The sequence below is a fragment of the Gadus chalcogrammus genome, chromosome 16, assembly GCF_026213295.1.
Source record: "Gadus chalcogrammus isolate NIFS_2021 chromosome 16, NIFS_Gcha_1.0, whole genome shotgun sequence".
Classification (NCBI taxonomy): Eukaryota; Metazoa; Chordata; class Actinopteri; order Gadiformes; family Gadidae; genus Gadus; species Gadus chalcogrammus.
The window spans coordinates 22,735,309-22,746,981 of record NC_079427.1 but is presented as its reverse complement, the minus strand read 5'-3'; the positions used below and the strand labels follow the sequence as shown (position 1 = coordinate 22,746,981).

Genomic DNA, 11,673 nt, shown 5'->3' with positions numbered 1-11,673 from the left:
AATTCAAAGTGTGCTCTGTTTGAAACTCGGACTTCATGAGAAATTGAAGTTCTGACGCAGAGCGAATGTGATGGTTTCTGTTCCTCGACTCCCCGCGTCCAGAAGGGGGCGACGGGCTCTCATGCTGGGGTGTCGAGTTCGCCTCAGCAACGAAAGTAGGCCACGCGCGCGCACACAAATGAACACACTCCCACGCCACACGCGTGCGCACTCTCTCTCTCTCACACACACACGTGCACATGAACTCACACGCGCACACAAACACACACGCACGCACGCACGCACACACACACACACACACACACACACACACACACACACACACACACACACACACACACACACACACACACACACACACACACACACACACACACACACACACACACACACACACACACACACACACACACACACAAAGAGAGATCCACGTATTCGCAGTGCAGAGCCTAGGTGTTTACTAAGAGCAACCCAGACCGATGCATCTCGTGAAACGGTGATTGCGAAAGATTGATTAATGGTCAACACGCGGGCTGCTGGTTTTAAGACCTTAAGTCGCAGGTCCGAGCAGATGCCAAGAATGCGCCACTTTTCTGCACGCTACAATGTTCTTTGTGGGTCGATTTAAATGACTACTGTATACCTATGTTTTTGTCCCCCTATTGGGCCAACCCACTCCCTCAGCGGAAATGTTGCCATCAGAACTTGATGAGGAATGACACCTACAACCTGATGGATCTACATTTGCACTTAACTTAGATCCCCTGCACTGAGCTGTCATCAGCATGGGGAAGAGTTGAGTATTCCGTTTCCGAGGAACCGGAGGCCTATCGCAGTAGTGGGGGATTGGCCTAGAGGCCGATGTCATAATTGCAAAAATAATAAACATTTAAATGAAATGAGTGCTGTGAATGTGGAGGAACTTAGCTGGCCCACTAAGCACACTATGACCAAAACAAGATCCACTGCAAGAAGCCACATGATATTTTTCAACATACGGTCCCCAAACACATGACCGCTCCTACAAATGTCATTTTAAGATAAACGCCTAATAAATAATTGTATTTTTGCCATAGCCTAGAGACCAAACCCAAAGATCCATAGCGGGACTCTGCGATCTGAGACATAAGGGGTTCGGCTCACACGCATACTGAAACTTTTAATTAACTCTTGAACACTTGTTTTTATTTTTCCCAGACCTTGTCTAAGTCCATACTGTCCTCCTGTTGTCCTACAATAGATAAATAGCGGCATACACTGATAATTTAACAGAGTTGTGAATAATCTTGGCCTTTTTACCCCGCACCGTCACTAGACATTAGTGTCGATCCACGGGGCCTCCACAGGAGCCTATTGATCACTCATCGACTGATTGTTTTAGACAAATAGTTTTTATCCGAGAGTGCGAGGTCGAGGAGCTCGCTCTGTTAATTGAAGATAACAGAGGAGCAACAATGGCCCCGTAATAGAATGAGAGTTTTGTGATTATCGCTGCAGAAAGAAAAGAAAATGAACAAGAAGGGCTCTCTAATTAGGAGCTGTGGCCATCGACGTCCCCCCCCCAGCCCCCTCGCCCCCCTCCTGGGCGCGGGTGTGGGGAGGCTGTGGCCGGCAGGCAGGCGACAGGCGCCGGTTGCCGGACAAAGGGCTGTCTGCTGCCAAAGTGGCTGGGCGTCCAAGCGCCTATTCTCCAAGAACTTCCCCGCTTAACCCTTTCAACATTTTATGGAGTGAGTTATTTTTTTTGCATAGCTAATACTCCCGCATAGACAAGCCTTACACCAATCACCGTGATTCACACACAGCATATTATATGCAGGCCTATGCCTGTTTCCACCCAGATATAAGATTGGAACGAAAATCAGGAATATCCTGATACAGCACTCATTTAGGCCTACTATGCTCCAACTATGATTGGACGACTAAGCAGCAGTTACAGACAGTTCCAACATGTGTTAAACAATTCGTGTCACTTATCTTACTACGAATCGTCCAATCAACGACCCTTAAACAGGCCTAAATATCAGCTGCTCAGCCCGACGGCTAAATTTAGCTGTGGATACAACGGATGTGTGTCATCAAGAGAAAGGGATAAAACGCGTTTCCTTGGCTTCCTATAAATACTATTCTCCTTCTAAAAATACAGCCGAGAACACAATACTGCAGGAAATAGTGATGGGCGTTCCTGCTGCTGATTTCGGTTTCCTAATTTAAATCCAAAACCATCTACCCCCCACACACACGCACACACACGCACACACACACACACACACACACACACACACACACACACTCACACACACACACACACACGCACACGCGCACACACACACACACACACACACACACACACACACACACACACACACACACACACACACACACACACACATGCACACTCACAAAACAATTAATATGAAAAAGCAATAATAGCTAAATAATTATAGGCTAAAAATAATCCCAAATATTAAAAGAATAAACTGCAATTTTTTTTTATTATTATTTGGTGTTATATTATTAAATACACATAATATGTCACTTAGTAAGCCTGGCTATAGTTACCTCAGATGTTCTGAAAAGTTATTTTTTTTATATGAACGACCACAAATAGCACTCCAAATTCAAAATTTCAAAACACATAAAACACTGCTCAGAAACCCACATGCTGTAACGTGAGATTTTCCGATCTCTGTGTGGCCGACAGAGGGCGCTGTTACACCACGAGGACCGTGAATGTTCAGTGTGTAACGTGTCAATGTGTTGGAGTACGTTTTTACACGTCAATTTAAATGGCTTGTAAAGTCTCTCATACTGTTCCTCATGATCAATAATCCAAAAAATCTAGTAGTATTGCGATAATGCTAGGCCTACTTATAGGCCTACTTGTCTATTATAATAATAAAAACAACAACAACAGACAATTCAACAGTAGGCTACTTAACACAATATTTTTATTTAAATTGTGAGACAATCAAAAAAAAAATAATAATAATAATACCCGGACAACCAGCATTAACAATATACCCTCATTTTTTTTTTTAAATATAGCCTATGGATAGATATGCATTAACAACGGGTCCATTTGAGGTGGGATTGCTTGGAATCGCTCCGGGGTTGGAGTGAAACAACCTGAGGTTTCTCATGTCTGCGTCTTCGACCCATGCCAGGACGGGGTGATCCGTGTGGAGCGCCTTCCTCCTCTGTGGATGTTAGTGTACGCAGCGACTAAACATGGCACACATGTTTCCTCCACGTGTCAAAGGCAGGGAAACCAGCGATGCATCAATCTCGGTTCAAAACCAACAAGGGCTGAATAGCTTTCCTTTATAGGCCTACACTACACCTTCATGTCAAATGGAAAAAATTAACTATTTAATTCGAAATATATACACGCATAATATACAGCCTTGAATAAATTAATACCAATTGCATATTCCTGTATCCTATAGTTTATTTACATCATTCATTTTTTTAATTACATAAATAGTTCAGAAACAATTGTCTTGAAGAAATGATAACGTTCTTATCGATCACCTATAGGCGGGACTATTATTTTCATCCCTTTTGAAATACAGGCTTTGAAACTTTTTTGGATGAAGCTTTATACGTTTCAACCTTTTATTTTCACCCCCAATAGGCCTACTTGTGCGCCGGGGTCCAAATAACCCGCAGTGATGCAGCGCTGGTAGAAACCTAGCATAGCCCAGAGTATAGTGGCCTCAAGTCCCCCCTGGTAGCGCGTCCTCCTGGCGGCTCTGTCCCACGTCTCAACACAGGTTGCTTTACAGGGGTTGCTTTTTCAAACTATAGGACCGTATATGCTTCAAGTCAGCATACAACTTAGAGGCGCACTTTTGGTTGGTCCCTAATGCGCGCAGTCTGTCGCTGGCGCACCGCTTGGTCGTTCGTCCCCGCAGTTTAAGAGCTCAACACGTTTAGGAAAACGGTGTAATGTGCTGTACAAGACAAAAGACAACTGTCCATTTAAAAGGTAAGCGATATCAAACTATTCCAAAGTGGGACATCACTTCGGAGAGTCCCTGGACGGAGAGGATTCCCGCTGGCTCTCCAGGCCGCTCACGAGTCTCTGGATGTTCTGCAGCTCATTGATTGAGTCTTTCATGTTGGCTTTGGGTGAGCTGACCCTCGCACTCGAGGAGGTCTTGTGATTGTGGTGCTCGGGCGCAGGGCTCGTCTCCCTGCTGCCCGACTTGGAGGATTCCGATCCAGGGTTTATGCTACCTGGCAAACTGTTGGTGAGGAGGGAGCTTGAAGGAATGGACACGGGCAGCTGATAGGGGTTAAATCGGAGCCGAGGCCGGGAGCCTGTGAGGAAGGGGTTCCGGGAGAGGGAGCTGGCGGTGCTGGTGGCGGGGAGGGCAGAGGCGGACGCCGCCGCTGCAGCGGCCGCCATGTAGGTGTAGGGATAGGGGAAGAGGCCTCCGAAGGTCGGCATGGGGATGCCCTGAAATAAGGAGAGGAAACGGCCCTTAGTAAAGGATACATGGGAGAGACAATGTGAGATCATCCCTCAAACACCGTGCAAACACAGTCGGCGTTTTTGGCACATTTGGCAGATTATGTAATTAAACATGAATGAACTTGAATATTTCGATGCAATGTATTAGTTAGAATGATTTATTGTACTTATAATAATTATGTTAAATATCTTATTGATTTGATTAATCAAATGTTTTGATGTTTTGTTTTTAAATGGGTATTTATTAATGTTATGTAAAGGAGAGAGCTCTTATTTTCTAAATGTATTTATACCGAAAAAAATGCATGGCTACAAAAAACTAGAATTAAAAGATTTAACATCATAAATGCTGTTGTTTGATTTAGTTTGGTGCATACAAATGTTTGTAATATGTTCATACATCAGCTGTGTGTGTGTGTGTGTGTGTGTGTGTGTGTGTGTGTGTGTGTGTGTGTGTGTGTGTGTGTGTGTGTGTGTGTGTGTGTGTGTGTGTGTGTGTGTGTGTGTGTGTGTGTGTGTGGGGGGGGGGGGGGGGGGATCCACAACTTATGGTAGGACCTACTAATTACAATTCTTAATAAAAACCAAACATAATAAAAAATAATAATTGTAGTCGTATTTGAAGGTGTTAGATATTGACAATAGTAAAATAGGAGTAAGAATGTGAACATTTGCTATGTTAGCATTTTCTTGAATTTGAAAAATGCTTTGATCGAATCCTATCTAAAGCTGTCATGAGATGACCTTCATCTTATTCAAACAACCTCCTGCAGGCTGGGAGGGTGGGGGGGGGGGACAGGGACACGGAGGGCAGGAAGCGGGTCTCACCTGAGAGGCCAGCATGTGCTGGGACAAGTGGAAGGGGAAGGGGTTGGCGCCGCCTGCGCCCTGGGCCGTGAGCTGGGCCGAGAGGCTGCCGTTGTCCAGGCCGCCGGCCCCTGACACGGAGGCCAGCAGGTGGCCCATGCCCATGGCGGAGAAGGCCCCGGGCCCCATGGCGAACTGGCCCGGGTGGAACAGCAGCGGCGAGCCGGCTCCCAGCGGGTTGAAGAACTGCTGGCCGTGCAGACCGGAGAGGGCCAGGCTCTGGAGGTGGCTGGGGCTGAAGTGGGACGGGCTCTCCGTCTGCACCATGAGGGGGGAGTAGCCCTCCTTGATGGGCCCCATGCCTTCCCTCTCGCTGTCCTTGTTAGAGGGCTCGTTGGCGTCCTTCCTCCCGTGCCGTCCCTCCGCCTTGTCCTTCTCCAGGGCCCTGACTCCCAGCGTCGGGGCAGGGCAGTCCTCCCTCTTCTCCTGGCCGGAGGGCCGGTCCCTCACCCGCTCCAGACAGCGGGAGCTGAATGGGGAGACGGGTTCGGGGGCGGGGCTTTCGGATCCGGGACACAGGTCGTCGTGGGGGTCCAGCTCAGGGTCGCTGTCGGAGCACATCTTGTCTTCTGGTTCAGAAACAGACACGCTGGTGGTTAGCATTTTGCATTCTCAGTGTAAGTGTTACCAGTCCCATGCACACAACATGTCACTTTGATCATGGTCCTTTATCCATCAGCAGCCATGTACTGTATTATTAGCCGTGTGTGTGTTCAAACTAAATCTACAGCCAGAACTTGGTCTGAATAAGGCTATTGAACATTTAGACATTGTTGTTTTTAGTTTTGCTTACATTTCTGTTCCACATTGAATATTGGCACAAAAATATTAAAAACGTTATTTTAATATTTATTAGCTTTTCTTTTACTTTATTTATGTATAATATGTAGGCTAATTAATATATAAGAGACAGATTTGGTCTTCGGTGATAAACTCCAAAGAGCTACAAGTCGGATGACTTTGGAACAATAGAGGGCGCTGTTCCTTTTGATGAATTTTCCAATTTTAATATTATTATAATTAACATCAGCCTATTATTATTAATACAACAACAACAACAACAACGACAACAACAACAACAACAACAACAACAACAGCAACAACAACAACAACAACAACACATTGGGCTCTGACCTCTGTTGGTGCGGCTGAATCGGAGCGGACTAGAGGAGGTTCCCAGGGGCGAGTGGCCGCTGTCTCTGCCGGGTGTAGGCTCACTGGATGAGGCGTCGGAGTCGGCTCCCTCCCGGTCAGTTTTGCACTGATCTTCATACATTCTAAGCGAAGGGAGAGTCAGTTGCTTCCTAAAATTGGAAAATGCGACTTTTTAATGTAAGACTTAAGGCGAGTACGCCTATAGCACGGACACACACATTGGCTCCAAATGTGTTGCACGGATCATCACGTTGAAACATTAAAAGGCCTGCACAACGTTGCGTCATCGTTTACCTTTTCTCTCGCCTTCCGTTGCCGGTGTCTCGGAATCCTTTTGCAAATGGATTATTGTCAATCTTCAACTGTGTTATCTGCGGGATAAAAAAACCCTCTTATTTAAAATGACCCTTAACTGAATTACAGGCCCAATTAGCAAAGGTCACCCTATTTCACTTTTATTGTAGTTCATGCACCTGTATAGGCTCCACCACGGCCTTCTTAAGGTTGCCTCACTGCTAAACCCAACAGCAACGCGTGACTTAACCCACATTTGAACCACGGGATCCCAGGGATTTTTTGTAATACATCTTCGCATATACAAGTCTTAAACATACATAAAAACATGCACTATTGTTGGAAGCCAATGCAGGCCCTAATATTGCATTATTAATGCGTAATGATGGGGCATTATTCTCACGAGCCCCCCGAGAGAAATTGTGTCACGAAATATTCCTCTATGGAGCACTATAAGCCTTCTTTGCATCGAAAATGGGACAGGGCGCCACTTGAACAGATTACTCTAATATGAATGATTAATAACGCGGTGTGGATCATTGCTGGGCTATGCATGCGTCATAACGCTTGTCATGTCAGACCTCTAGGCGTAGGGTTGTGTTGCGCTTCAGCCGCTGGTGCCGTCGATAAAGGCCAAGGGCCTGTAGCTCCTTCACGGGGTTGGCATCGTAACGGGTCCGTATTTTCCCCTCCACAGTTTGCATGCAACTTTTAAAGGAATTTGACGGTTGGCCAATGAGAACACTGCAACCTTATCGGCTCGCATTTACGCATCTGTCACGCCTCGGTTCCGTGTAGCCTCGGAGACACGCTGACCGTCCTGAGTGCCTCCTAATCGATTGTGACCCGACGCCATAAACTTTACGATTACAACAAGAACATCAGCCCCTATGAAGCCCCTATGAAAAACACCCAATTAGCTTCATGGGCGAGGTGGGATAGCAGGGCGAGTGGGTCAAAACTGATATTTATATGACTGATCATTATTATTTCATAGGCTACTTGATTTCTTACACCAAATATAGCCTACCACACATCGACGTGTTGCACGTTAAACGCATCTTAAGCCTTTTAATTATGAATTTAATTGCAGATAATTGTGATGATATTAAATAACTAAAAAAATACAAAATACAGAACAAATAATTATTGTTTACAACAGTTGTTTACAACAGTCGCATAAATGTTACTCGGATTTCACTTTTTGTAGGGAAAGGTAGGGGTTTTCATGGCAGGGGGTTTTATGCAAAACAACGAAATAGCTGGTTCTAGTGACATTGACGTGTGTCCCCACGCGGCTCACCTTGTCATTCTGATACGCGGTCACCGCCACGAAGTCGGTCTCCGGGAACACGTAGGTCCGGAACGTGGAGTAGGGGAGCTTCAGGATGTCGTTGGCCCTCACGATGTGGAACCGGGGTTGGTACTTGTGCATGGAGTTCAGGATAGTCTGGAGACCGGAGGTGGGGAAGAGGCGAGAGCCCTAACATTTGTTAGGATATGCTATTGCATATGTATTCTGATGTAAAAGTATTACAATTTTCAACAAAATAACAGACACATGCACATGTTGATAAGATCCCAAGCACACACAACTACTTTAAAGCAGGCCCTTCTAACACGGGCATCCACCCCTGACCTGCAAAGGCCAAAAGCTATTGTTTATAGTTCGCATGTTGGTGAAAATTCAGCATTGTGTTAAAAAATGTATTTTTAATTCCTATAGGCTTATCCACAAGATAGAAACAAATAGGCCTACTAATGTCGTAAATTCCGGTTGCAAATCGCATGTAACTTTGTCTGACATGTAGGCCTATTGACTGCGTTTGTTTACAGCTGGTTTGTCAGAGTCGTTTATCATCCACCTCCGGTGCAGCTCATTTTTCATAGCCTGCTTCGGCGCCTCCATGCTGCGGGCATGGGCCTAGTTTAGGACCGGAGACCGAGCGCACTCGAGACTTCAAGTGAGCAGACAACCCCACATGTTTGGACTCGTTCGCAATCAAAATGGTCCACATTAAGATACAAAATCAGACTTCTGCAACTCGGTCCATGCAAACAGATTTCCCCTTATTTCTCTCAGGACCCCCGGTTTAAAGATAGCCTGCACCGCGTCGCCTGCACGCTATTCAGACCCCGCAGACAGATCTGTGCGCAGCGCAAGAAGCTCCACGGGGAGGGGGTCGGCTCTCAAACATTTAGTCACATACTAAAGCCATGTTTGAAGAGATATTAATATCCGAGATTTACAAGATACAGGGCTATCTGAGCGTGTGTGAGTCGCAGCTAATAATATTCCTGAGAGGTCTTCGGGAAACACAAGTATCCTCGACCAGTAGACCCAGTGCTTGTCAGCAGCAGTTGCATGCGAAGTGTTGACAAAGTGTCAACAGCCTTCACCGCTGCCATATAATAAGCCATCGTACACATCGCGAACATAATGCCCTAAAAACGGCTGACAGTCCAAATAAATCCTATCATATCCGATCAAACACAGGTCATAACATCGCTTCTAATGCAATTGTAACATCGCCCCATAGCCAGCCCGGCAAGGGCCTGCTTGTTTAATACTAAATAAACACACACACACACACACACACACACACACACACACACACACACACACACACACACACACACACACACACACACACACACACACACACACACACACACACACACACACACACACACTCAAACATCCTACAAGCGCTTTAAAAAATATATAATAATAATTATTATTATTAAGATTATTATTTTTGTACTTACAAAGCCATGCTTGTCCGAAATATTGTTGGTGAGCTTGAGTTTATGAAAGGCAACAGGCTTGGCCATCCACTGCTCCCCGGTGGCAGGGCTGTCCGGGTGGATGTACATCCTCTTGGGCATCTCGGGGTCCGCCTTGCCCGCCACCATCCAGCGGGAGTTGTGGAACTTGTAGCGGCAGTCATCTGCTGCCACTATGTCCATCAGCAGGATATATTTGGCCTTTTTGTCGAGCCCGTTGATGCGGACTTTGAAGGGAGGGAACATTCTCCTGAAAGAAAAAAGTAGAGTAGTAAAATGTAGGTTAAATTATGAATCACGTCAATAAGGATTAGAATTTAAAATAATACAACCAGGCCTATTTATTACAAGTTCAAATTAGTTGTTATTCATTTATTTCAGCCTATGTCATGTTCCTAACTGCATTGCTTTGTCTATGTTTTTATTTATTTATAATTGGATAGGGATTGTTGGATACACAGGCCCATAAAATATTTCTTCACTTACAGGCCTATAATATTATTATCAGATCCATTGGCATATATTCAGGACCGTGTAGCCCAGCTTTGTGAAGTGACAGTCTGTTTACAAATTCCAGGAGCTTAACTGTCATAATATAATGGTGGTACTGGATATTCGCAAAAGATGACTTATAGTCCTACAAGCAGAAATATCTTTAACAATTTGTCTTTCATGATTCGTCGCTCAAAGAAGCAAGGTACGATCGCATGAAGGCCTATTTATTTAGCAGCGGGACGTTACCAAAAGCATTGGTAAAGCTCGATTGGGCTCACTTTATTACTGTTACAACATCACAATAGCAACATCACACGTCGCAGAAGACGATCCAGAATAAAGGCAGTATCCGTAGGCCTGTGTATGTCGCCTGCTCTGATACTAATTTAGTGATAGGTCGAAGAATGCTCAGTGGAGTTGAATAATAAAATACATGTACAGAGATCCTGTACTTTGGGCAGAGCTACCATTTCACCAATGCGCTATGAAACCATAACATATCCCCACACGGTGCTCTGCAGGACAGACCCGTGTGCGCTGCTTAGTATATAGTGTTTAGAAGATATACAACACTATAATGCGTTACGATAAACACTAGTGCGCGTAATTCTTACCTTCCAGATTTGGTGATCACCATCTCTGTCCCTAGTTTATGAAATTGGTCCCAAAGGTCCTTGGCTTCTAGGGTGACTTTGGGGTCGTCGTCCACCTCTTCCTCCGGCTCTAAGGTCTTCAGACTGCGGAGATGGGCCGCCTGGTGGTGGTGGCTCAGCGCCGGGTGAAGCCCAGCCTCCGCCGCGCCGGCGAGACTATGATCCTGCATGGGCTTGGTCAGCGCCCCGGGAGGCAGGGTGAGCGTCGGGAAGAAGGAGGGCTGTGCAGCCGCTAGGAACGCTGACATGGGGAAGTCGGTCGGCCGGTGAGCGTGGAAAGGGTGATAAGCCATGGCAGTCCCTGTGAAAACTGGATCTCTCATCGGTGCATCCAAAACAAATCGACGTGAAATAATATGATGTGGTATTTCCCCCACTAGGATCAGTGCGCTCCGCTTCCCGGCGATTAAATGGCTGCAGAAACGTACAGGAGTAATTTAGAAAATAGTCCCAAACAAACAAGCTTTAAAGCGCGTTATGGACACGCGCTGCTCGGGTGAAGAAGATTCCTCCGATACCTCCACGAAGTCCCTCAATCACAAAAGAAAACCTCTTGAAGCCCGTCCTTGGACTCTTTGCGCACAGAGTCTAGCTGTGGTGTCTGCCTTCGCCGGTCGCCTTCAGGAAACTAAGCTGTGCTTGTGGAGGGGCTGCTGCACTCATCCAGAGAGCCGCGGAGTCGGAGGGCTGAGATGTTGCTCCTTGGTCTGCACAAACGGGACTATCTCACATGTCCTTCCTGCCTCGATCCCAGCACTAATGAACCAAGCCCCTTTGATTGCTGATTTTACGCTTTCTGGACCAATTGTGGGCCTCTATAGGCGTGGTTTTAACAGCTCAGGCCAGACTCTTGCGAGAGGGGGGTGGAGAGGAAGGTGTCGGAAGCATTAGCAGTAAGAAAACATGTCAACAGAATAAAATATTAACCAATGACAGGAAGGA

The 11,673-nt window shown here is 46.0% G+C and overlaps 1 protein-coding gene across 3 annotated transcripts; it reads right to left on the bottom strand.

Annotated features, from left to right (window-relative positions):
* Positions 1–2,515: 2,515 nt before the first annotated feature.
* Positions 2,516–11,607, bottom strand: tbx2b (T-box transcription factor 2b). Of its 3 annotated transcripts, none has more exons than XM_056611107.1 (7): positions 10,693–11,607; positions 9,566–9,833; positions 8,100–8,279; positions 6,797–6,873; positions 6,482–6,624; positions 5,309–5,916; positions 2,516–4,465 (listed from the first exon to the last, which is right to left on the bottom strand). In XM_056611107.1, the coding sequence occupies exons 1-7, from the start codon at positions 11,052–11,054 to the stop codon at positions 4,025–4,027; spliced, it is 2,079 nt and encodes a 692-aa protein (XP_056467082.1). In that variant the 5' UTR covers positions 11,055–11,607; the 3' UTR covers positions 2,516–4,024. The 3 variants fall into 3 exon arrangements, with proteins under 3 accessions (XP_056467082.1, XP_056467081.1, XP_056467083.1); XM_056611106.1 differs by having other exon boundaries at positions 6,482–6,651; positions 10,693–11,606; XM_056611108.1 differs by having other exon boundaries at positions 6,482–6,651; positions 8,100–8,246; positions 10,693–11,604.
* Between the last annotated feature and the right edge of the window lie 66 nt (positions 11,608–11,673).